Below are 27,936 nucleotides of genomic sequence, written 5' to 3' on the forward strand. Positions count from 1 at the left end.
CACATTTTTGTTTTGGTAGCTGCTGCAGTTAGAAATTTCTGTGGGAATTAGTTGAAGTTTTGATCATGCCACTCAGTAATACTTTAATGAAAAAGGTGTTACATATTAAGAACAGCCTGAAAATATCTAGTCAATTCTTTAAAATTATTGTTGAAGCTTTTTCAATCTTAAGACTTGGAGAATATCACAGAACTGTAAAATTCATAAATATGTCATCAAAAAATGCATACTGAGCCCATGAATCAAGTACATATATAAATTTTGTGATTTTTGTTAAAAATGAAGTTTCTTTAACGTTGGTAATTATTCAGTGATTAAGTGTAATCATTAGTATTTCATTGTCTTTTTATTATAAAAGTAATTTGAATGTAAAAATGACATTAGCAGTGCTTTTTAAAACAAAATTTGAAAAGTCATAGATCATTGAGTTTTTTCCCGAAGTATTAGACATATAATGTAATATAGGTATAATATATGATATATAAAATTAAATATAAAATCCTTATATAATATGAATCTGTACTCTAATCACAATAATTTTAATTCTGAAGATTACACACTTTTTGCTATTATGACTTTTTTGTCAGGGAATTATACTTTTTTAAAAACTAAATTCTAGTCACACTCATTTACACGAGGAAAATTTGGTTATTTTAAAATAAGTACATTACCTGAGAGAGTATTTATATTTGCAGCATTATACTCATTTTTTTTTTTTTGGTCAAAATTTAAACATTGTTTTTTAGATTTTCTTCATTTCTCTAGTTTACCTACAGTTTCTCTGCATGTAAGCAGTTAGGTGCTTGTTGTAAGAAAACCACATTATTAAATCAAGTCGATTTTGGAAATGTAGTAAGCCAACAGTGTCATTAGTTTAAAAACCTATACTGTTAATGTGGTGAAATTGAAAGTTTTATTGCCAGATGTCACACATTTGATGGCATCAGTTCATCAACCACTTACTGAATTTTTGTCGACCCTTATGCAAAGTAAAGGGTACTGTTAACGTTTATGATAACTCTAACTACGTTGCCTCTGTATACATTAATCAGAAGAGTAATGTATTTATGCTGACCAGTGCAGCATTCATTCATCAATAACTCAATTCATGAATAACTTAACCTAGAAACCTCTCCTTTATGCATCTACTTCGTGCACATTTAAACCCGTGTAGCTGCAGTTTGCCTTGACTGTTGTTAACCGAGCATCCCAGGTTTAGTCCATGTAAACACTGTGTCCCTCATGGTGCTTTCGTCTACTAGACCACAGATTCTCTTTTTCGCTTTGTTTTCCCAGTCATTTCTGTAAAATGTCTGTCTGAATTTGTCACTTGAAGCATTGTAATTCCGTGCTTCTGCCTTCCAGATAGTGTGGCTTCAGTGAATTTCTTTGTAAGATTACTTTATTCAGCCTTTGTTTTAATTTGTATAAGTTTGATAAATTTTTATTAAAAAAATCATAAATGTATTCTGAGTACTTTATAGGCTGCTGCCAGGTATGTACGATAATGAGTAAGATTAAAACTGTCTTAAACCTACTTTTAAACAGTTCTCAAAAATATTTGTACAGTAAGAGTGACACATTGTGGCAAGAGAGGGGTACTTCAGTTGCTGACTCTGTTTTTGAAAGAAAAAAGTCTATAGAGCTATACTTGAGTTTTTAATGAAAAGATATTGATCAGGACCACATGGATGGTTTTCCCATGTAATTATCCAGCAAATACCAATTACATTTTTAACTTTTCTTCCCCCTGAAAAATAGCTTTATCATTTTTTGCAAATGATTGGTTTTGTCTAAAATTGAAACAGTACATGCAGGAACAAAGAAGAAAGTAAAGATTACCCCAAATTCTACCAAAGATAGCCACCATTTAAGATGTTTTGGGCATCATCTATTTATGTATACATTTGTATATTTCATACTGTATAAACAGGATCATATTTTCTATCCTGATTGTAACTTTAGATTTACTAACAGATCCTCCATTGACAGGGTACTTATATATTTCTTAAATCCTTTTTTAGTGAAGTTAAGTAACCTAAATGATTATGAAATGTTTGTTTGTGTTCAGAAAACAGTAACATGGTGGCAGTAGAGTGTTCTTACACCTTTCCTTAAGTGCCAAGCCCCCCCCCCCGCCCCCCCGCCCCCCGCCCCCGTTCCTCTATCTCCCCAACTTAATGAAGATATTGTACAAGTATTGGGTTTCTATTACCTTTTTTTTTTTTTTTTTTTTTTCTTAAAGAGACAGAGTTTCCCTGGGCTGTAGTGCCATGGCACCATTACAGCTCACTGTAACCTTGAACTCCTGGGCTCAAGTGATCTCCTGCCTCAGCCTCCCATTGCTAGAGCTACCGGCTCTAGCCACCACCATGCCCGGCTCATGTTTTTTGTTTTGTTTTGAGGTGAGATCTTGCTCTGCTGCCCAGGCTGGTCTCATGAACTGCGGGCCTCTAGTGATCCTCCTGCCTCCCCTCCCAAAGTGCTAGGATTACTGGCATGAGCCACTGGCCTTTATATACTTATCATTACTTCCACTCTTCACCAGTTGCCTAAATTTCCCCCCTCAGATTTTAGACACCTTGGTTATCCTAACAGTTTCATCATCTTGAGGACATTTCTTCAGCAATGTCACCACCTGCTCCAGTTTGGTCTGGTTGTACTGTAGACCAGCTGACAAACTGTGGCCTTAGGATCTCACTTTCCTAACAATCAGGTGAATCCCTTTGTGTAGGTACAAATTACAGTGAAAAGAACATGGACTTTCTCACTTATCCAGCTTTGTGACCTTGGAAATTGAACCTTAGTTTATTCATCTAGAATCAGCAGACTAATATTGCAATTGCTATGAGGATTTAATGAATTCCTAAGTAAAAGGCATCTAGTAATTCCTAGCACATGAACAGCACACAGTATATGTTCGTTTCTTATTTCCTGGTTAATCTTCTTAGTTTCTCTCCCATATACTCACACACCACAGTAGGCGTGAGATTGGCTTTTTGGCCTATAATTTTTTGGTTCTATTTAAAAATAAAAATATTTTAATTAAAAGTTATCATAGAACCTCCCTAAAGCACTGATTCTTATCTGTCCTTCTGTTTATGTATAGATCTTTTTTTTTTTTGCCTGAAAAACACAAAATGAGGTAATTATCAGTGTTGTCCCTGTGAAAAAGTCTAAAGTGGCATGCGAATAACTTAGTACTTACAGTGCTATTTTCTGAAGTGCTAAGTTGTTTTTTGTTTGGGGGTGTTTTAAAATCCTTCTGTATGTTAATAACATGGCTTTGGAATAGATCGGATATTTTTTATCTTGCCATAGCATTCTAGGGTAAATATGGCAAATGTATATTGTTATAAACTGCACTTTTATGAAATGATCTTAGTGTTTCCTGGAAGTACTGAATTTCTGTTGCTAGAGGTTCTCCCTGAATTTAGAAATACTGTGAACACAGGGATTATTTAGAGTTGTTAATGTGATTGTTGTTGTAACTTGGAAGAATGTGCTAAATAAGGTGACTTTAATCTTGTGTGGTGTTATCCTAACAGATGGTTTTATTTTAGTTTATTCAGTTCTGGATTATGGGGTTTCTTTTTATTTTACCCAAAAAACTTTCAAATAGCTTTTGGGCTTTCTTATCTTTTTCACTGAAAATATGTAAGATACATTTTTTCAGCTATCTGTAAGAAAAATTCTGATTGTGGTGTAGCTTTTACATATGAAATATTCAGCATCTCCTTTTGAAAAATAAATACAAATCCATTTTGAAAGAAATTCTGTGAGTTTTCATGCAAAACCATTTATATAAATGTTACGCTGAAATTGGTTAGAAAGTTTTTATCCAATTATTGCATTGGTTGTAGTTAACTTTTGATTCATGTAATATCTTTCCAAGTAACAGTCTCAGTATAGGAGTCAAATACCAAGTGATGAATAATTGGAGCTTTAAAACTTCTGAGGGGCTGCACTTTGATAAATATGGGAAAATATGTTTTAATAATATTAATCTTAATATATAATAGAATGGAAACAAAAGATCAGGTATGCAGTTATTACACTTGGCACTCTTTGGTAATAGAGAAAGGTGAATTTAAGATTTTGAAGGAAAAAAGCTTGATAGGAGATGGTAACAAGTGCTTGTTTATGTTTCTGCTATAAGAGAAAAGCTGCCAGAGTCAGAATAACAAGTTTGAGATTACACATTTTGGGGGAAAGATATATTTTATTTTTACATAATGAGTTTGAGATGACATTAGGATATCAAAGTAAAACACGTGGGAATTCAAATGTGGATATTAAGAATCAGGTTCTCTTAGCACTTGCTTAAGCTCATTAGAAAAAGTTTAAATTAGTGAACCCCCCCTCCCTGCAAAGAAAGAAATTGAGTTTGTCTTTCTATTTACTAGATCTGAACTATTAATTATTTTTCTTTTCATGCCATAGTTCACAAAGATGTCCAAAACTAATGGCTTATCAGAAGATTTGATATGGAACTGTAAAACACTGATCCAAGAAAGGGATGTAGTTATAAGGCTTATGAACAAATGTGAAGACATTTCAAATAAACTGACCAAACAAGTCACCATGCTCACTGGAAATGGAGGTGGATGGAACATAGAACAACCATCCATTCTAAACCAAAGGTAATACTGTTGAACACACTTACTCATTATTTTATCTCAGTTATATAAAATATTTCTGTACTTATTTCTCTATTTCTCTATTGTGCCCAGAAAGTGATACAGCAGCTAATGTTAGAAGAGAATCCCCAAGGTTTTCTATAATGGCACATAAATGGTGTATGAATTGTTTTTCATCGATTCCCCTCTCCACACCCACAATCTAGTGTATCTTATTCTTTCATATCGTTATAAATTAAAGGGGGGAAAATGCATGATCTTATATAACCCGTGTCTTCCTTGTTTGACAACAGATAATTTCTTATATAATCACAGAAACTGAAAAGGTGGTTTTAGCTCCCCCAACATACGAATTTGGTGCTCCCAAAAATGCCAGCTGTTTAATTTCATCAGTGTAAAAATTTCTGTCTTAGCCCATTTTCTTTTTAATTGTAAATAAAATGAAGTGATATCCTGTATCTGTGATGGAAAAGCCCAGATTTTTAAAATCTCCTTTTGGGGTAGAAACACATCAGAAAGGGAAAGGACAGATACTTTTATTAAGTAGATTATATAAGTATACGTATTTCCCAAAACTGCTACTTTCAGTGAAATACCTTGTCAGGATCCTTGCAAAAAATAAACACTAAAAATTGTCCAACAGCCAGTACATAGTAAAATGGCTTTTTGTAATTGTGAACACCCACATTTTGCATGGTGTTTGGGGGATTGGAGTGGAGGAAATAGTTTTGAACTTCCTTTAAAAGTTTATTTGTTGATTTTTAAGTAGTTTGGAGACTCAGAACTGTTCAAAATACTTCCTTTTTAAAAAAAATATATAAAATTGTTAATACTGTGTTATTATTTACAGTGGCAAAGACATGGAAACAATTCATGTTCCTAAAATCAGTGAATAATTGGAATGAATTCTGGCATATCCTATACTTTGCGATGTTATGCAGCCTTAAAAATGAGTTACACCTGTTCAGAATATTTCTGATAGGTATTTTAATAAGATTAGCAGTAGGATCTCATTAAAATTAATTACCTTGGTGATTTTATTTCTGATTTTTTTAAGTTAATGATCAAAGCATATTTGCTGATCATTGGTTAATAGTTGAAAATCAAGGTATGAAAAAAAAAAACAAGATATGGTTACTGGCCTTGATAGTAAGCTACAATGTTTTCTGTGCCCTTCTAGGGTGCTATGGGATGGTGTAGGGAAACGTGATGCAGTTCCCACAAAGAAGCTCTTTTCTGTGTTGCATAGAAAGAACTATATCAGCAAATTCATCTCCTAAAAGTGTAGTTGGAGCTGCTGCTTCTTGTTCTCCAGCATTGGATGTGGGGAGTTCTTCATTCTGCAAGACTTACCCAGTTGAGTCTACTTTATCATAATTTGGATTTTTAAAAAATCAAATGCTTTATTGCATCACTTAAAAAATTTGCTCTCAAACCCACATTCACAAAGATATTACTTGTAAATAGTATGATCAGGTAATCAACTGTCCTTTCCGTCAGAGTGAGGCTTATTTTTAATGAAATATTTAATAGGTGACCAAATTTTTTTTAAAGTGCTCCTTGGGTCTAGAGTACAACTTCTAAAATCTCTGTGGATAGTCTCTTTAGAGTTTGTTTAAATGCACTTTTAGGGGGTGGAATTTGTTGTCTTGGTTTTTGCAAGCAATTTTTACTTGGTGTACTGGCCAGGCATTGTGGCTGCTTAGTATGGAGACATTTAAAGTTGTTGCCTTGCCTTGGGAAAGCATTTATTAGCCCAGAGGACAATATTAAGACTATCCTGATGCATAACCTGTCATGCTTGCATCTTTCTCTTAACTGAACAGGTTCTCCCTATCGGAGTTTACTTTGCCACAGAGTAGTTTACTTTGAAACAAAATTAACGTTAACTGTTTAGTTTTCTATTGCAAATTGATGTGGATTGTAGAAGGAAAATTTGCCTTTTAGAAATACACATTCCAAAACTCCTTTTTAAAAATAAAGTCTTTGCAAGGAAAAATGAAATTTCTGATGTGTACTTAAACCATTACATCCGTAATCTTTATTTTAAAATGTCAAAATTCAAATTCAAAATTCAAAATGTCAAATTCAAGTTAAAATGTAAGACAGTGAAGGAAAAAAAATAAACTCAGTATTTCTCCTATTTTATTCTTAGCCATAGATAGAGCTATCTCTAAAGCTTTAGCAATTAATCTGAAAATTTACCAGCTGTAATCTGTTTTAACTGAAAAGATTTCTCACATGCTCAAAATACAGTAGATTTAATCATGTGTAGCCTGTCTTTTCTGGGCTAAATCTGCCAAGGTTCTTCTGATCTTGTTCATGCTGAAACTGACAGGGTGGTTTCCTATCCTGTTTCTAAACAGGGGCCAGGTGACCATTTCACAGTTATGTGAATGCAAATTAATATTGCATGTGTGCTTTGACTAACTCCAAGCGCTAGGATGTAAATGCTTTAAGTTTGAATACTTCTGTTAGTACAAACTAATGTGGTAGTGTTTTCAGCAGTCATGTCACAACTTTGGAACTCAAACTTGTGGTCACTTAGCATCCCTAACCTGTTTTGTTATAGGTACTGCTTCAAACAAGTCTTTCTACCTCTGTATTTCTGCATTTTAAGCTCAAATGTGGCACATTCTCAATACCCCTGTTGTTTCTATTTCAGGCCTTTCTCACTTTTGAAAATAATTTTGAAACTGGTTTCTCTGACAGGAGATTTAAACACAATTTAGTTTTCACACTGTGAAGAAATCATTGTAACTCTCTGGAAGGATTTTGTTTCTCCTAACAAAACAAGTCACTTCCAGATAAGCTGCTCCCTCATTTTCTTTCATGATCTCAGAAAATCTTTAAATCGTTTTTTCTTTTTTGCCTTAGTGGGAGGTAAGAAAATCTTCAGTCTGAAAATATTTTAGTATTCTGTCCAGAAGAGAATGCTTAACTAATTCAGAAAACCTAAGCAAATCCCTGCATTCTTAATAGTAAATTGGTGGTTTGGGTTCATATTCAGTCATGAAAATTCTTAGGAAACTGTAGAGTTTCCAAATAGAAGGAAAGGTATAATTATATAGCATCTAAATATTAGAACCTGCTAGAAAAGAATATAAGTACCCTGTTTTAAAAATTTGTCATAGTAAATAGGTGGAATTGGGTACAAAGAGTCTTTATCAAAACTGCGTTTTCATTGATCCTTTACATTCTGAAGAAAGGATCTGTAATGGGCAGGACTTGTATTAAGCAGCAGAAAGCTACTTATAATTTAGACAGATCTAACTGAGGAGCAAATATATATATTTATACACACATGCATATTAATATAAAACGAATATTTCAATGTAATAAAGCCGCTTAATGTCCTGATCAAAACATCTTAAGCAATTTTATTTAAATGAAAATTTCTGTGTAGTAGATATTTTTAAATTTTCCTCGTCACTATTTAAAATTTGATATACAATGAGAATTTTGGCAGTTAAATAGACTGTTTTCTAAACATGTGCTGGTGATGAAGTTGTTTAGTGATTTTTGTTTATTTCTTGGCTATTTGTGATAGGTTGTATGTTGGGATGGCATCTGGGCCATTGGATTTATTTAAATTGATGTAATATACCTACGTTATTAAGTTTTATTATTAAATTTCCTATTGAGTTCACCATCTCATGAATTGTGAACTTACATGTATAGGACGACTAAAAATAAGGACTCAGAAAAATAAGGAGAACTCTGTTGACCATGCAGGGTAGGGGGAGTCAGAGAGAGAACTTTTCATTTTTGCTGTTTAGTGGTTGAGGGCTGAGCTCTGTGTCAGACCTGGATTGGATATTGATTATACCACTGCAGATATGGATTTGGTTAGCTGTGTGACCTCTGCCAAGTTCCTTAACTTCTCTGAGCCACAGTGAACTTCTCATCTGTAAAATGGGGATAATTATCAACTTTATAATTGAAATATTATAATAGTGCTTATAAAACCTATAGCATATTGTCTGGAATGTGCTAAATATTCCAATGTTAGCATTTACTCTCACCACTACTATAGTAGAAAGAATACTTTTGGATCTGATAATTAAAGTATCTATGATTATATGTTCTATTTATTATCACTGTAGTATCATAAAAAACATATTGACTAAGAAGGCAAAAGACCTTTTTAAAAATCCAGCAAAAGAACTATAAAGACCTTAGATATACTGCTGATTTTTCTCCTACCTATATGTGTTAAACGAGAAATGTTTTATTCATTGCATACCCTAGTTGAAGTTTAGATTCTGATATAACATGGACATCCTTCAATCCCGCCTGCTTTACCCCATTCTGATGGTCTCAATTTCAGGGTCTGACCCTGTCACCATTTCTTATACCATAGCTATATGTCCAGACTCCTTCCCTGTGCAAACAGGATGTTTGAGGAAATTAAGGGGATAGGGTAAAAGCTGGAGAATGGGAGGCATGGCCTTCTCTTCTCTTCTTCACATTAATGTGGGGTATGCACTATTCTAGTGAGTATGAGAAGACTTTGCAATGAGGTAGAGGTCTTGAATTAAAATCTTAGCCATAACATTTTGTAGCTGTGCATCCTCAGACAAATTACAGCTATACAAACTCAGCCTCAGTTTTTTTATCTGTTAAAATGATGAAAGTAGCTACTTTATGGGATGTTTAAAGGACTAAATGAGGTGATACTAGAAAAATATCTCTGTCTATATATAATAGGTGTGCAGTAAATGATAACTGCTGTTAGTTTTTAAACCACTTGAACTTTTAGGAAAAAACTGTTGTTTTTATCCATTGTAACTTTCTCATATTACCCTCCAAACAAGTCATTTCCAGGGATTAGTCTGTTTATGTGTTTCCAAATTAAATAAGATTTTTGACACTTGCATGCTATTTTCTACTCACTGATATGCATTGATGTGTAGCAAGTTTACATTTGTACATAGTGCACACATAAATATACACCTCCATGCACACTGCAAACATACCACTGACATTAGGGGTGATTGGCATGCACAGAAAGTGTTTATTAAACCAGCCTGTCCAAAGTAGCAAGTTATGTTTGTTTTTTGTCCTAATACTTTAAGTTCCTTAATGTGCTAAAACTCAAATCAGTGCAGTTTAATTCTCTAGTAATAATATTAGCTTAACATTCAAAAAATGGAGTTAATTTGGTAACATTACCTTATGACAAATATGGAAATATTTGATTCTTATTGCCACAAGAAATAAATCAACAAATACAGAATAAAGTTTGAGAAGGAAAAAAAATTATGTTTTGGGTTCATTTTCTGAAGTAGATAGCATAGCTCATAACAGTAAGTTAAAAGGTAAGGCTAAACCTAGGCATTTCAGTTTTTATATGCCTTGTAAACCTGAGCTTTATGTCAGAAAACTAACAGAAATATAAATCTATAATATTTGTCTCTTTACCAGTCTGTCACTCAAGCCATATCAGAAGGTTGGTTTGAATTGGCTGGCATTGGTGCATAAACATGGACTTAACGGCATTTTGGCAGATGAAATGGTAAGTGTACTCTATTTCTAGGATTTGCGATTCAAAGTGTCATTAATAGGTATCTTTGCTGTCATTTAAAACGTGAAATTTTTCCTTGCCACTGTAGTTAACTACTCTCACTTCAGTATCTTCTATTTTTCCCATCCCTCTCGTTTTTCGGTAGCCTGTTAGTTTTAGCCTTCTCACTCCTCTCCCAAATGAAAATAGATTTATTGTTTTTCTGATTATCAAATTAATAAATTCATGTGTTAAAAATTAGACATTACATAAAAATATACAAAGAAAAAAAACCAAAGTCACCGAAATCCTACCAGTTAGAACCAAGCTCTAGTTTTTCGTCCATCTTTCTATAATTTTTCTTCTGCAAGTGTGCGGTGTTTGTATGTGTACATGTGTATATACATACATGTATATGTATTACTAAGTGAGATTTTACTCTATGTAATTTTTCTACAGCTGCCTTTTAAGTTTTATTTATTTATTTTTATTTATTCATTTTTTTTTTGGTGTGATAATTGAGGTACAGAGGATAACTGTGCCTAACCCAACATCACTTACTAACTGAAACTCTTGTGCCTCCCATGGAAAAAGGTGTGTGTGTGTGTTTGGGAGCCAGCTGTCAACAGCTGTTCATCACCTTGTTACTGCAAAGGACTTAATTAGCCCTGTACCCGCTACTCTCCTCCTTTTTCCGCCCTATCAGACATTCCCTTACAAAAGACCGTTTGTCCTTAAGTTTTGATTTACTTAAATAGCTGTCCTGGTTCATAAATAAACCCACACATATATTTCAGCAACATCATTTGAGCCATTTTAGTTTTATTAGATATCTCTCCAAGACTATTCTTTCTCAGATCATATTTGCTTAAAGCAAGTTTAGGAAGTTCATTACAGCCAATTTTCCAGATGTTATGTAGCAACTTGACCTTTAATCTAATATTACTTTTAGCTGTACTTTTTAAAAGTATGCATTATATTAAGATAAAAGTGTGTACTTTTTGAAAGTGTATATTCAGAATGAGTCGTGTTGAGTAGAGAAAATGTTTATCGAATATATAGGTACTACACTTTGTATTGCATTCCCAAAATAAAAATTAACAAAGATAGGATGCTTATTCACTAGTTAGCTACTAGGAAAGTAATCTTCCGTACTGCAAGACATATTCCCAGACATATTTCATACTGTCATTAAAACAAATATGCTATTTAATGAAAAAGTGAATAATATATATAGGATTTCAAAATACAGAAAGTACATGTAGAATAATACATAGCATTGCAGTTACGGCATTACAGTTGTGGAACTGTAGCTTGAAAATCAGAGTCCAGCTTTGCCTTTCATGCACTGTCTGATCCTTGCCAGGTGACCTAATCTCTCAGGACTAATAGTGTAGATAATTTCTATATCTTAAGATTGTAGTTGGCATCAAATGAGGTGGGTACTATGGAAAATTCTTTTTGTAGCCTGTAGAGCACAGTGTTTTACGTTGGAGGCTTAGTCAGCGAGGGTTGCCGTGCTAAAACAGCACAGACCGAGCGGCTTAAGCAGCAGAAATTTATTTTTCCCAATTCCAGAGGCTGAAAGGCCAAGATCGAGGTATTATCAGGTTGGATTACTCCTGAGGCCTCTGTCTTTGGCTTGCAGACAACCATTTTCTCCTTGTATCCTCATTCCGTCCAGTGTGTATTAAATATTTGCCATATATAACTAGTAACCAAAATTATATCCTTTCTATGCAATACAGAAAATCTTCCACGTTAATATGTGTTATGTATGAATTAGCAATTAAGATCTGTGCATCTTGCTAATTTAAGTTATAGCAGCACTTGGAAATGATGATCAATTTGAGAAGAACATAGTAGAAATTCTCTTAGAGTTGCATTATGGAAAATCAAAAATGAATACAGCACAAAAATGTTCCTTTTCCTTTTGTACTGTCAAATACTTATTTGTTCTTTGTTTATTTTTAAATTTCATGTATTATCTTTTAAACTTTTAATTTTAGGGCCTAGGAAAAACTATACAAGCCATTGCATTTCTGGCATATCTCTATCAGGAGGGTAATAATGGTCCTCATTTGATCGTTGTTCCAGCCTCAACTATAGGTTTGTAATACTGGGGCCAACTGTATTTGACTTTATAGTGTTTATATAGGTAGCAGGGAGTGTGTGTAGGAATGTTGGGGGAGGGGGTCGGTTGTGGTTTCTTAGTTTGTGGAGATGAAGATTAATTTTTCATGGTCTCCTTATACTTTTCTCCATCGTGTATATATGTGTGTTTGTATTGTCAGTCTTTTAAAAGAAAATAACTAAAATATAAGGCAGTTATTCATTTTTTAAAGCATTATGGATCAAGGACCATTTGATAAGATCATTTATTTTGGCACTTTTAAATTTATAATTGGATATTTATTGAATCAAAATAGTAATTCCTACTCAAATTACTGTTCCATTCTTTCTCAATTTACTGGATCTGAAAGTTAGAGTAAGAAGATATTTGTCCATATAAATGTAACAAAGAAAACCTTTTCTTCCATTTAAAATTGGAAGTTAATAATCACCTGTAAATATAGTAATTGGTCCTCTGCCCTTCATTTTGAAGCCTCGTCAAAACTTCAAGATCATTTTAATAATAAAGAGTAATATTGTGAAGGGTCTGTGATAAAAACAAAATTGTGTTATTTATATTTTATAAAAATTTCTAAGCATAACTTGTCAAACTTTATCATTAACTGCACAAATGTAGCAGATGCAAGTAACATCTCTTTTGTTTCCTAGATAACTGGTTAAGGGAGGTTAATCTCTGGTGCCCCACATTAAAGGTGCTTTGTTACTATGGTAAGAATGTGCAATTCTGCTTTTAACTTTGGGAATTTCTTCAAAATTAAAATATAGTAAAACACAATAAATAATCAATATATGTATTGTTTTTAAATTCTAGGTTCTCAAGAAGAACGTAAACAAATTAGATTTAACATTCATAGTAGATATGAAGATTACAATGTAATTGTGACCACGTAAGTATTGAGAAATTTGGCCAGGGGGGATTCATGTAGCCGCCAAATTTTTAAAAAAGTATTTTGGAGTAGTAATATGTAGGAAAGTTTATGCTACACAAAAGTGCAGCAAAAGTAATGGAATGACTTAGGTTGAGCATTCAGGTATTTTTTAGTTTGGTGTGTAATGCCAATATAGGAGGTTTTTGCGTGTATATCAGCTCACTAACAGTGGGTATAAAAAGGTTTCGTTCACTTAATTGAAAGCATAAGCTTATAATAAGATTCTCAGTTAAACTTAATGTAAACTTTGAGATATCCCACCAAAATGATTTATACTTTTAACTTGCAAGTCAGTATTAATAATAAATACACTGAAATCTCACTCTTCCAATGAAAATATCTGAGTTAGGACAGAAGTAAGGATGAAAATTTTAACTTTGAATAAATTGACCACCACTTGGTAGTAACTGGCATAAATATCTGGCAGAGAACTTAATGTTCTTGTGTTGCATTTGTTATATAAGTTATTTAAAGCTCTGTATTAACTGTTGGATATTACCTCTCACTACTGGCTCCTTTTGTAGGAGTCAGTACTAAAAATAATTCATTTAAAATTTAATCTTTCTTCTTTTTTCTTTTTTTCTTTCTTTTTTTTTTTTTTTTTGAGTCTCACCCTGTCGCCCCGGGTGGAGTGCAGTGGCATCATCACAACTCACTGCAATCTCAAACTCCTGGGCTCAAGCAACACTCCTGCCTCAGTCTCCTGAGTAGCTGGGACTACAGGCGCACCCCATGATGCCCATCTAATTTTTCTATTTTTAGTAGAGACGGAGTCTCACTGTTGCTCAGGCTGATCTTGAACTCCTGAGCTCAAGCAGTCCTCCCACCTTGGCCTCCCAGGGTGCTAGGATTACAGGCACGAGCCACCGCGCCCAGCCTAAAATTTAATCTTTTCTTAGTCAAATGGACTCCATATGTAGTCTTGAACTGATAGCTATTAACTATTATTTCTTGGATCTACTTGGATCTCCTCTACCAGTTTAATAAAATATGTTTTAAAGAGAAGCATGTTATAGCTTCATGTTCTTTTTTCTGCTTCTTAAAAATAACAATTCATGGAGCAACGCTTATAGTAAGGGCAGATTACTTATAAATTATGCCCAAACTGGCCTCTTCTCAGGTAGGTAGAAGTTGTCTAATTATAACATTTAAATTTTTTAAAATTACATATTGCAGCTTTTGTAATTTGGTTACAGGTACATCAGTATTTATTAGATACAAATACGTCGTTATTTATTGGAGTACCAACTGCGTCTAGTGCTGTCCTTTAGGAACTGGCTGTTAGAAACGTATAAATAAAAATAATTTTATAAAGCATTAAATTTCACTGGCTCCCAAGCTCTTAAAGGTATAACCTCAGAAATTTTTTTTTCTTTTGGTGACAGGTATAACTGTGCGATCAGCAGTTCTGATGACCGTAGTCTGTTTCGACGGCTGAAACTAAATTACGCGATTTTTGATGAGGGCCACATGCTGAAGAATATGGGCTCCATCCGCTACCAGCATCTTATGACAATTAATGTAAGAGTCTTCCATACATGGTTCCAAATGATGATAAAATTTTATGTAATTTAATTTATTCAGTATTCTATATCAGGTATCAGAAAGCTTTTTCTGTAAATGGCCAGATAGTAAATATTTCATGCTTTGCTGGCCATGTGACCTCTGTCACATATTGTGGGTTTTGTTGTACCTGTTCTATGTGATAAACTTTATAAATATCAAGTACAGTTTTATCTTCTTTGGTAACCTCATAAAAAGTGATGAGGACACAAGTTACCTAGTTACAAAATAAGACCAGTAGTTTTCACACTCTACCTTAAGTTCAATATATGATAATAGCAGACCCCAGTTATCTCAACTGCTAATCTTTCATCATAGAATCTTGAATTATTAATAATGGTTTTAATTTATTTCCCTTCCCCTCCTTTACTCCTCACTGGAGAGGGTGGACAAGAAGGGAGTAGCTTAAAAAAAAACTAATCTAAATTTAACCTTTATTTACAGGCAAATAACCGTTTGCTGCTCACAGGCACGCCCGTACAGAATAATCTGTTAGAGCTTATGTCGCTGTTGAATTTTGTCATGCCACACATGTTCAGTAGCAGCACCAGTGAAATACGGAGAATGTTTTCTTCTAAAACGGTAAACATAAATGCATATTTTATGTTACTTTGTGTTTCATCTAGGCCAGTTTTCTGTTACGTCTTTTTTGTTGTTGTTTTCATAGTGCATATGCTCAATGAAATAAGTTTTAGTAGGTGATGATATCCCTAGATTTGGATCAGTTCTGAAATCAGCCAAAATACAATGTAGGAAAAAATTAGTGAATTCCATAATCAATGTCCAAAAGTTTTGGCTTTTAATATCCTAATTTTCTGAAGAATGATAATTTTAAATTGATGGCAAACTCAGATATGTAATGTGTGGGCAAAGTTTGATTATTGCATCTTTATCAAAATTGGGCAGGTAAATTAGCAGCATTTCTTTATGGATAAACTATAAAACTGAATAAAGCTAGAATATCCAGAAAATGCCTATATTGGGAAATATCTTTTGAAATAAAAGTCCATAGATAGAAAAGTAACAATTTCTGAAATCTACAGTAAATAAATCCTCTTTAGAAGAAAAGTTGGGCTAATTTTCTCCTTTATTGCTTAGGAAAAGTAAGGTATAGTCTTCAAGAACTCCCAAATTTTCCATTTTAGCAATGTTTATATAGATTCCTGGCTCTCTCCCAAATCACACATCTTTTGCAGGAATTTTCTACAATATTCTTCCACTGTAAATTAACTGCCTTTTAACATTTACCAATGAACTCTTTCCCCCTTAATATACAGTTTTTGAAATGGCCTTGCAGATTTTATGAACTGCTTTTCTAGGTTTAGTTCATAAGATATGGAGGACTGTTTCACATCTTAGAATAAAATTCCATTTTTTCAGTTTTGACTGGGCAGTATCCTCCATTTTTAGACCACATGATTTGCATCAGCCTGCACTAGCTTTCTTTTGGGGCCATTTCCCACAAAGAAATACGAATTTTCTATCCTCCCTCTACCCCACCATGTTACACACTTTTACACACATTTTTATTTTATGGGCCTTATCTAGGTAATCAGTTAATGACTTATCAGTTGATGACATCTGAACACCAACCTAATATAAATTCATCGCCTTAGCAGAGTACATGATTACAAATCATAATACTTCGAAATACATACGGAGCTTCAAAAAGTAGATGACAGTGTAGAATTCAAATGTGAAATTCCATCTAGAATGAATTGAGTTTCTATGGAAGGTAACTCAGATTGTAGTGAGAGCTATTTTAATGTTGTATAATGCTGTTACTGTGATAATTTAAATGAATAATAACCTAAAAGAAAACGTTTTTATTTTGTATAGAAATCAGCAGATGAGCAAAGTATATACGAAAAAGAGAGAATAGCACATGCAAAACAAATTATAAAGCCATTTATTCTCAGAAGAGTAAAAGAAGAGGTAACTCTTATCTGCATATTTTTGGTTATGATGATTTCTAAAAATTCTGTTTTCTTCTTTACTAGAAGGATCATCTTAAACTGTTTTCCTTTCTCAGGTGCTCAAGCAGCTACCCCCCAAGAAAGATAGAATTGAGTTGTGTACAATGTCAGAGAAGCAGGAGCAACTCTATTTGGGTCTTTTCAACAGATTGAAAAAATCTATCAATAACATGGGTATAATCTGATTTTCACAATTTTATGTGAAAAATAACCTTGTACCTGGGGCTGCATTTTGTTTAGTCATATAATGGGATTTGTTCATTTGTAAAAAATGAGTTGGGATTTGAAGAAATAATTTTAAAACTTATATATTTCAACAAACAGCTATCAGCTTGATTTTTTTTTTTAATGTGTACTCTTTGGATCACAGAAAAAAACACAGAAATGTGTAATGTCATGATGCAGCTGAGAAAAATGGCCAATCATCCTTTATTACATCGCCAATATTACACAGCCGAAAAACTCAAGGAAATGTCTCAGCTTATGCTAAAGGTAAGGATTTCATATTATACTAACACTGAGCTTTATAACACCATTAAACAGGAGGTTAATTTGTTGGGCAAAAAGTCAGACCACTGAACCCAATGGGCATGTTAATCCTTTAACAACATATAAGACCAAGTTCAAGCTCACCTGAGGGACAGAAGAGCCAAGGACTGATTGATAATCTAGATCAGGGGTCAGCAAACGATGGCCTTCGTGCAGTGACTGTTTTTATAAAGTTTTACAGTCATGCCCATTTGTGTTATCTCTAACTACTACTTTCTCACTACAGGGGCAGAGTTGAGTAGTTATAACAGGGATCATCTTACCTACAAAGCCTAAAATATTTACTGTCTGGCCCCTTACAGGAAAAGTTTGCCAATTCCTCCTGATCTAGACTTCCATAATGCTCTCCTTATTCTTTTTAATAAAAAAATCCCTCAGATTTTGTGTTCTGTTTAGTGAATCATTTTTCCCATTTATTTTCTTCGTTTTATTTGTTCTTTATAGTTTTAGCCATTATTGTTTATTTTTGCCTTATTCTCCCTTAGCATCTTATTCATCCTTACTGATCTTGTGTTGAAAGCAACCTGTTTTCTTTTATTTTTTTAGTCAGGGTCTTGCTCTGTCCCCAGGCTAGAGTGCAGAGGCATCGTCATAGCTCACAGCAACCTCAAACTCTGGGGCTCAAGCCATCCTCCCTCCTCACCTTTCTGAGTAGCTGGGACTACAGGCACACACCACCATGCCCAGCTAATTTTTCTGTTTTTTTTTAGAGACAGGGTTTCACTGTGTTGTTCAGACTTCATCTCTAACTCCTGGCCTCAAGCAATTCTCCTGCCTTGGCTTCTCAAAGTGCTGAGATTACAGGCATGGACCACTGTGCCCGGTCTCATTTTCTTTTTAAAAATTTTTTGCAAGCCGGGCGTGGTGGCTCACGCCTGTAATCCTAGCCCTCTGGGAGGCCGAGGTGGGTGGATCACTCGAGGTCAGGAGTTCGAGACCAGCCTGAGTGAGACCCCATCTCTACTAAAAATAGAAATAAATTATCTGGACAACTAAAAATATATATAGCAAAAAATTAGCCGGGCATAGTGGCGCATGCCTGTAGTCCCAGCTACTCGGGAGGCTGAGGCAGTAGGATCGCTTAAGCCCAGGAGTTTGAGGTTGCTGTGAGCTAGGCTGACGCCACGGCACTCACTCTAGCCCAGGCAACAAAGTGAGACTCTGTCTCAAAAAAAAAAAAAAAAACAAATAAAAATTTTTTGCATTATTTTAAACTTACTAGGAAGAATTTCAAACATGTAAATATAGAGAGAATTTTATAACAAACTCTCTGCCCATGTAACATTACTTCACCCCTTTTCTAGTTATTATTTGGTAATAACACTACACTTATTTCATCTGTACCCCCTAAACCCCTCCTCAGGGTTATTTTGAATCAAATTCTAGATGTTATTTCATCTGTAAATATTCATTATGTCATCTCTAAAACGATCAGTACTTTCCCCCTTTTGTTGTACCTAAAAAATGAATATTAATTTCCTTTGCTAAGTCTGTTGCACTAAAATGTTCTATGATTTAAGTATTTTATCAGATGTGAACAATTTTATTAAAATGTTCTAATCATATTATAAAATTTTTTATTTTGAAGTATATTGTGTTTTGTTTTAAGGAACCTACACATTGTGAGGCTAACCCTGACCTGATCTTTGAAGATATGGAAGTTATGACAGACTTTGAACTACATGTACTTTGTAAACAATATCGACACATTAATAACTTCCAGTTAGACATGGATTTAATTTTAGATTCTGGAAAATTTCGAGCTTTAGGATGCATTTTGTCGGAATTGAAACAGAAGGTACTAAAAAAGAATGATACTCCTCTTGCATTTTCCCAGTTAGTTAAATTCCTTAAGGCAATTCTTGCATGATTTGACTTTCTTGAAGTTTTAGCCTGTGTCTGTTCTACATTCTAGAACCTAATGTTTTTAGCATTTTCTTGACACGTTTGTACATACATTTTCCTGATTACTTCTTTTTCTCTGTGGAACCTCAGAACAATAGAAGTTCATAGACTATGTCTGTATTGATGTTTAAAAAAAATAATCTTAATTGTCATTATTTCGTAGGTGACAATCTGTATGAATGCTTCAAAATTTTTAGAAGATGTTATTTGTTAAATAGTTACTTAAGTAACACTGCATTTTATGTGTAAAATAGCTTAATTTTGGAAGATCACAATCTAGTAAATACTTATACGCTATTCACATTTGCTGACATTTTTCTGTTATGAAAAGGAAGTAGTATTTAACTGTTCTTAAAACTAAAACTAAGAGTTAAATTTTAGCTCTGAAGTAATAGAAGTTAAGGTAATTTATTCATACATAAGCGAGAAGAAATTTATCTTAGGTATCATTACTTGATTTTTATTAAAGAAGCAATCGATACTTGTATCATAGGGAATTTTTTGCAAGCTTGTCAAAATGATATGGGCAACACTCCTAATTGTTTAGCCCTGTCAAGACTTTGAGTACTATGTGTAATCACTTTATATTTCTGTTTCTTATCCATGTATGTATTTTCACAGGGTGACAGAGTTGTATTATTTAGCCAATTTACCATGATGCTGGATATTTTAGAGGTTCTCTTAAAACATCATCAGCATAGGTACCTCAGATTAGATGGAAAAACTCAGATTTCTGAAAGGTAGGTATGTTTCACTTTAGTTTCAGAAAATCACTCATTATTTATTATTTGTTAGAATTTTAAACTTCTAAAGCATATACAATTTTGTTGCTTTTAATCTTTGGTTACTTCAAATCATTACCTTAAAATGAGAGAAATTTTCTTTTTAGATTTTCTGTCCAAATTACATACAAATATATTTTGAAATAGCTATTAAAATTATATGCTTTTTAAGGTTTTCCCTGTTTAAAAATCACTCAAAGTCTAAAGCACCTTATCTTTAATCATTTTAAAATCTTAAGACTTTTCATATGTTAAGGGTAATGAAGTTCTTTTCTAATTCCCAGAGGTTGAAGAGATTATCTTAAACAAAGAACGCTTTTTCTAATGTTTTCAAATTGGATTATATATTTTGACTGATTTTTTTTTTTTTTATCAGCCAGAATGATTTTTTTCTTCCCTGCATTAGAATAAGGGTAAAAGTCATGGTAAAAGGGAATGCACTGATACAGTTTGATCTTGAAGTCCTTGGTTCATTAGCTATTTGCTAGTAGCAGCTGACAGACTTAGGAGAAGGTTAAAGATTGAAAAGCCATGTACAGAATTTAGATAAGCCGGAAGTCATTAAACAAACGACAAAATAGTCCTTTTGGAGTTAATCAAATATGAGTGGTTGAATTAAAGTAAGAGTAAGGGAAGCAATAGCATAGAAAAGAAGCCGATGAATTGAGAAGGCTCTTCAATGATTCAGCCGTAGGAGAAGTAACCAATACCTTGCAAAAGCATGCAGGTACATCTCCAGGTTTCTTTTCCATGCGATGTGATCATTTTCAGTTTTGATTACATTATATACATTTTAGTGAGATTTAACCTAATATATTTACCTTACAGGATTCATCTAATTGATGAGTTTAATACCGATATGGATATCTTTGTGTTTTTATTATCAACAAAAGCTGGTGGATTAGGAATAAATCTGACCTCAGCAAATGTTGTTATACTTCATGATATTGACTGTAATCCTTATAATGACAAACAAGCAGAAGACAGATGCCATAGAGTAGGCCAGACTAAGTAAGTGTTTTTAGTTGAAATTTATTTTTTAATTAAATGCACGTTGAATTTGTATAGAATATAGTGTGTTGGATGACCTGGCTTAGTTTTAATTTTGTCAGCAAAGCATCGCAGCTAATGAGTTTTATACCAGCAGTGTGGAATATGAACTCCACTACATAACCTATCCATTTTTTAGTAATTAAGACAAAATAACCACCCGATCTCGCCCCAAATAGTTCTGTAGTTCATGAAGAGGAAGTATTATCAAGGATCTGCATTGCTGAAAAGATTAATAATTGAAAAGACTTGCTTGTTAGACAGTTTAAGACCCAGACAGACTTGGTAGTGAACATATTATTGCTATCCTGTTATCTACCCTTTAGGAAATAGATTGAGTAGTAGGTTATTTTAGGTTTAGGTTAATGTTGACATTGGTCACAGGACTGTAAAGAGGTGAAAGTAACTACAATTCAATTCTACTTTCGTATGTAAACAGCAAACAGTGTCTTCTTTGTGAAGTATATTATATTTCCAAAAGATATTGATATGTTCTTTTATGGACCAAATGTTTATCCATGCCTACTATAGAGTTTTTACTTTACTACACTGCCTTACTGTTCAGAATTATTTCTTGAAACCTGATAAAGAAATGATGCCTTATTTGAAAATGTAATTTCTGTCTGAACACAGAACTGTTTGTTGTAATATAGTTTTATCAGCAGTTTTTAAAGTACAAATCTCTCTCAGATCAATAGGAAAGGTTGTCTAAAAGCTCAAAAAATGTCAATCTCAAGTAGTTTGAATAAAAGAAGAATTTAAATTTAAGGATATACTTGTCACTTTCAAGTTATTCTTTTTGAACTCTTAAATATGGTTTACATGTATCCAAATAACTATATTTAGTAACCAATGGACATATCTTGTGTTTTTTTAGAGAAGTGCTAGTTATAAAATTAATAAGCCAAGGGACTATTGAAGAATCCATGCTAAAAATTAACCAACAGAAATTGAAACTAGAACAAGATATGACCACAGTTGATGAAGGTAAGCTGTTGTGAGCAGAAACTTGAAGATTTATTTATATGATCAGGCATCAAATTAGCTGTTGCAAGGGAGTAACAAAGATGGCCTAAGTCCTTAACCAGCACATAGTTTAGGGATGATGTAGGAGGTAAGTATACTTATTTCAAAACAAGATCCATTTTGCCAGAATTAATATAAACCTCTTGATTTTGGAAAATTCTGTCTTTTTCATACCTTATCTTATTTCTGATAAGAACACCCCCCAAATAAATTAAATTTGTATCTATTATTTTACCTACAGTTTTATGATTTGCTTATTATGTAAGTAATATTTATGAACCCAAAGGTTTAAAATACTTGGCATACTATATTTTAGGGCATAATTGACTTTTATTAAGAAGCCTAACATTTACATTAATTTCATTTTGACTAGTAAATATTTATTATATTATGGTGCAATAAATGTACTTTTGGGGGAAATTTGAAACTATTAAATTTCAACTTTTCAGATTGAAGCAGCTGGACCTTAGAACCCTCAAATAAATAACTCAAACCCACCCCGCCCTGTTAAAAAGAATAATTTTTAAAGGTTCATAAGTTTAAAAATTTTATTTATGTCTATATTTTTGAAAAGATTATATATTCATATAGTTCAAAACTCAGAAGAGGTGAAAGGACAAACAAAAGCCTCATTCCTGCCCCATCACCCAGCTTCCCTGTGGTGATGCATGTTAGCCTTTGGTTTTTTCAAATGTGTTACCAGTTATTTTGTGCATGTAGAAATATGTATATGTATTCTCTCTCCCTTTTTACACAAGTTAGCATGTACTCTTCCGCATCTTGCTTTTCTTATTCAATGTTAAATTTAATTGGAAATAGTTTTTATTATTCTAATAAATAAGGATATTCCTAATATTGATAATGATTTATTTTAGTTCAACAAACTTCTGTTGAATATTTACAGTGTCCCAGTATTTTGTTAGGCCCTCTGTACTCTAGAGAGATCAATACATTTTCATATGTCTTTAAAGAGATAGAGATGTGTATGATCAAGTTAATACTTGTCTTACATAGCATTTATTTCAGGGTGCTGTGGGATCTTGGGAAGTCGGGCATTAGAGAAAGTTGGAATAAGAAAGCAATTGAGTTAGGCCTGGAAGGGTGAGGATAATTAGGATGATCATAACTTAAATAATTAACAGGAATTACTAGGCGTGTGTGGACGTGGCAACTTGCTAGTTTCCGGTATCTAGCAAATGCAACAGTGCCAAATGCATTAAGGCACATTCTACTTGGTCAATTTTTTTTTCCCTGATTTTTTTTTTAGGGCAGCTTTTAGAATTTAATAAAGCAATTAAATTCTCTTTTGGCAATGCTAGTCAGTATCCAGGTATATGGATTTTATCCTAACAATAAGTTTGTAAATATAACCATGATAGTTAGTTATTCAGGGACTCAGCTTTTGATTGTGGGGCTCCTAACTGTCTTTAACTAGAGGTCTTTTCTCGTGGGCTGGTTCATTTTCTCAGAGGGACTCTTTCCAGTCTCTTGTGAAGTGAATGTATAGTGGGGAGAGGTGGTATGAGCCAACTGACTGTATTCTCAGAGCCCAGAAGAGGTGGGCGAGGGATGTTTGTTCTCACACTCAAACAGTTAATTTCTCTGTTTTCAGTACAGCCTCTCACGTTCTCTACTATCCCAATCCAGAGTTCCTCCGATTGCAATTTTCCAAAGAGTAAATCTTCAGTTTTGTGCATCTGGGGTAAATGGTTGGTTCTGTTGGGCAAGCTTTAGGGGTTTTATCCCTTCAACGTGCTCTTAGTTTCGTGTTTCCCATCACCCCCATTTCCTGAGCTTTGAGTAGGGGAGGTGGCATCTGGGTATGAAACAGCCTTGCACTTCCCACCTCCACACACTTGAGGTTTTGCTTTGTCTATTTTGCTAAAGTCAGTTTCCATTCTTCCGTGTACTACTTCTTCTGAAAAGTGTTGATAGCTGTCTCTGTTGTCTTTTTCTCCTGTTCTTTCTCTTTAGTTTAATCACCCCCCACTTTTCTCCTCCGTGGTATTTTAATGGCATTTCAGATGGGCGCAGAGGTGATGTGTATGTTCAATCATTTTTAGTCATAATTTATGTAACTTATTTGTACTTAAACAAATTTGGTCAGTGTAAAAGTTTGCCTGTTGATTTTACCTCCAGTGTCCATCAAAATAGCAACGTATTTCAGCTTTGCTCCCAGACCGTGAGCTTTGAAATGTTTAGTCGTAAAGAACCACCACCACCACGCTTCCCTTCTGTAGGAAGTTTTCTTCCTTCGTCTTATTAAAGCTATTTATATATTAGTTTTTCCTAGTGTGTGTTTTATTTGGTAGGCTAAGGATACAATGATGTCTTTTATTTAGTCTCTGAACTGCAGTAAGTTTGTCTTCAGCTGTGCCTCTGGTTTCATTTAAATAATTTCGACGCTGAACTGATGAGAGTACATGTATGCCCTTCTTTCCGTCTCTCACATTGTTGTTTCCCTCTGTAAACAAAAGGTAAACAACACTGTGATTGTGTATGTGCTTTATGTTAACAATGTGTATGCTCCCTCATCCATGGAACTATGGAAGATTAAAGACCATCATTCCTCTCAGATATGCTTATCAGATTTTTGTGTTTCTAGAGCTTACCTAAGTGATTCTCAAAGTACAGTCCCTTCACCAACAGCAAGAGCAGCATTACCTGGGAAATTGCCAGTTTGAAATGCAAATTCCAAACTCCCGTCCTATTCTTACTCAGTCAGAAACTCTGGGGATGGGACTCAATAAACTTTAGTTCACAAGCCTTCCAGGTGATTCTGATACATGCTAAAATCAGAACCACTGCTTTAAAATACAGATTGTGTTCTGGGTTTGTTTGGCTTTTTTTTCCCTATCTCCCTATCTCCCTTAAACCTTTTTATTACAGAAATTTTCATCCAGAAATGTTGAAAGCATAGTATGAATGAAAATACAATGATTTAACAGTTGAGACATTTGTAGCATTTGCTTCATCTACCTTTTTTTCCCACTGAAAGATTACAAAGTCAGTTATAAACCTGGCAACTTATTTTCAGTATTACACCATATTTGTCTAAGTTGCTACAGTACCATTATTGCATCTAAAAAAATTAACAGTGATTTCCAGATATTATCATGTATTATTCATGTCCAGATTTCTCTCAATTGTCCTTTGTAGCGGTTTTTTAAACCAGCGCATCTTTTAAACCACTGTATTTTATTGTGTTATATGTTTAAGTTTTTCCTTACCCTTTTCTTTCTTTCCTTCTCTCCCTGCATTCTTCCTGATGCAATGTCAGTTAATTTAGGACAAGTGTCAACTTGGGTATCATGGGCTGTTTTCAAGTCTGTGGATGAGCTTGGAGGCAAGGGTATCAGTGAACTCCCTAAGAGTTTATGCAGTATTTTGTGTTACTGTGTATATATGTGTTTTTTACAGAAAAAAGAAGAGTAGATAAAAGAACTCTTGTAATTTTAGATTGTAACTGGGTACATGTTTGTGAGAGAGGGACAGAGAAGTGACTTTTGCTGTATTTTAGCCACATCTAATTTATAAAATTATTCATAGCTACGTTTCTGCAACAGGTCAGCAAATATTTGTGAATTGCCAGCCATGCCACCGTTACTATCTAGTAAATTAACACATCAGTTCATCTAAAAATATTGAGTGCTGAATTGAATTGATCAGAGATGATAGATTCTATGTCACTGTGCCACAGAGGGTGTCTTAGAAAATTTCAAACAACTTCTGTAAATGTCTAGATACTGGGGTCCTACTTAATTAAAATATGGGGCAAATGTTGGATAAATAAAAGGTAATTTACAGGTATTAATTTAATCTTCAACTGGTATACTGTGCTCATTGTTTTTGTGAGTGTAGAGTGGGTCTAAGTCAGTGATTGTATCTTTAGATAAAAAATAAGGGTATAGATTGAATTATTTTTGGTTTGATTGGAATTTGGGGACTTTGTTGTCTTTGTTTTTCCTACTCAGTTTGTTATATAATGTTTTTCTTTTAATTAGCAAAGTTGAAAAGTGAGTACCATGTACTATATGAATTAGATATGATTCAAACTGTCTATCTCTATGTATCCTTACGTTAATTTATATCTATATAAAATCAGAAATATAACCTTAGATTGCTATGCTGGCAATATGAACAGCAACACAGGAGATAACCCTAATATATGGAGGAATCAGGGAAAATTTTTAACAGGGAGTGACACTGAAGTAAACCGGTCCTTGAAAGATGATAGAAATTTACCAACGAAAGAAAAAATTGAGAGAAAAAATATGTTCTATAAAGTAAAATATTTTTATAAAATTCTTAATGCCGCTCTCTGACCTGCAGGTGATGAAGGGACTATGCCAGCGGATATAGCCACGTTACTAAAAACGTCAATGGGCCTGTGAAATAAGAATTGTGAATTCCTAATTGATGAGGAAATATCAACTTGGTGCACTCAAGGACATTTACATTGCGATGACCATGGGGTTAATGGACATTTATAACTTTTTATAATTTCCATATTGCATTTCTCATAGTATGGACAACTTTTTTGCCACTAACTGAATTCTCCAGACGCTCACATGTGAAATTTCAAAAAAAAAAAAAGCCACAAATACGAAGTCCTGAAGATGTTGAATAATCATTTTACAAAGCAGTTTTCTGAATGGGGATTAGTTGGTGATTGTTTGTAACAAATACGCTAATGCTTTAGAAATGTCAGTATTTTTGTAATTATTTCTACCTCCAAATATATATATATATTGTCTTTCACTGGATAATGTGTGTAGATTTTTACATGTGCCTTATTTGACAATGCTTATGTCTTGTTTTTTGCTTGTCCCATTTGAAGTTCTTTTTTATTATGTTAGTTTAAAAGTGCAGCTGTATAGATTATATAGCTTTCATTTTATTGCTATTTGAAGCAGATGTTCACCAATGTCAACAAGAACTCAACCTGAATTTAAAGGTGGCATTCCATATGCTGACACCCCCAGGTCCTCTCAAGTAATTCTGTTAAAATACATTTGTTTGGCTAGGCACTAAGTTGTTTTCCAGTGAGTAGTAACTAAAGAAGCCCATACCTTGCTCCATGGAGATTAATTCCTTCTGTTCATTTCCCAATTGCACTAATTGTGCTTATTACTCTGCCTAATCTTGTGCATGTTTTCATTGATTTCCCTCTCCTGGCTTTTGCTTCTCTTGAAACTGTTGCCCAGTCACCTCTGCTCCAGTTCTCTTCCTCTCTAAATGGTAGTTTATTCCTGCCACAACTCCACGCATCAGCAGAATGTCGGTGACATTTTTCTAGCCTGGCAGAACCAATTAACTTAAAGCTGTTTCACTTCAAAGCAGACTGAATGTGACTTCGTAGTAAGGCAGCATTAGGTACTGCATGGAAATAGGTCATTACCTTTAAAACTCTTATCAAAATATAATTTGCCAGTTTCCAGAATTTCCAGTACAGGACCGCCTAAAGAGAGAGCCATTGTTCAATTCCAGTTCAGTGTGGGTGACAAAGTGAAAGGTAGAAGAAGTAAAGTTGTCTATTTGATATTTAACTCTTTATTCAGTCTTTCTTTAACTTTCTGCCTGTCAGTCTATATTGCTGTTTTTATTATACACCAGTTTCTTTGTGTAACTTGTGAGTTTCAAGTGTTTTGTTTTTATTATGTAAATATCATTATAAATAAACTTATTTATAAATGAAAAATTTGTTAATTTTTGCAGATCATACTTTTCAAGGTACCCTGACTTGTGAAGAGGCTAGGTAATACAACCCTCTGCATTTAGAAGGTGAATAAAGTTCTCATAGTCATTATTTAGATACTATAGATTTTGAGAACTCATGGCTTAGTAGACTTAACCCAATCTTGAAGGTATATTGAA

At 33.8% G+C, this 27,936-nt stretch overlaps 1 protein-coding gene across 2 annotated transcripts in view; it reads left to right on the plus strand.

Moving 5' to 3' along the window:
- SMARCAD1 (SWI/SNF-related, matrix-associated actin-dependent regulator of chromatin, subfamily a, containing DEAD/H box 1) overlaps positions 1–27,754 on the plus strand; it is a 62,828-nt gene extending 35,074 nt beyond the window's left edge. For both annotated transcript variants that reach the window (XM_045536715.1, XM_045536716.1), the window contains 15 exons: positions 4,444–4,643; positions 10,068–10,158; positions 12,156–12,255; positions 12,928–12,987; positions 13,091–13,166; positions 14,594–14,729; positions 15,216–15,353; positions 16,611–16,706; positions 16,804–16,921; positions 17,118–17,239; positions 18,906–19,094; positions 19,823–19,941; positions 20,812–20,994; positions 21,911–22,020; positions 26,392–27,754. In XM_045536715.1, coding sequence (XP_045392671.1) covers positions 4,444–4,643; positions 10,068–10,158; positions 12,156–12,255; positions 12,928–12,987; positions 13,091–13,166; positions 14,594–14,729; positions 15,216–15,353; positions 16,611–16,706; positions 16,804–16,921; positions 17,118–17,239; positions 18,906–19,094; positions 19,823–19,941; positions 20,812–20,994; positions 21,911–22,020; positions 26,392–26,453 — 1,800 coding nt within the window. In that variant the 3' untranslated portion in view covers positions 26,454–27,754. The remainder of the gene's footprint in view (positions 1–4,443; positions 4,644–10,067; positions 10,159–12,155; positions 12,256–12,927; positions 12,988–13,090; positions 13,167–14,593; positions 14,730–15,215; positions 15,354–16,610; positions 16,707–16,803; positions 16,922–17,117; positions 17,240–18,905; positions 19,095–19,822; positions 19,942–20,811; positions 20,995–21,910; positions 22,021–26,391) is intronic.
- Positions 27,755–27,936: the final 182 nt, after the last annotated feature.

This window comes from Lemur catta, chromosome 24 (assembly GCF_020740605.2).
Source record: "Lemur catta isolate mLemCat1 chromosome 24, mLemCat1.pri, whole genome shotgun sequence".
NCBI classification, from domain to species: domain Eukaryota; kingdom Metazoa; phylum Chordata; class Mammalia; order Primates; family Lemuridae; genus Lemur; species Lemur catta.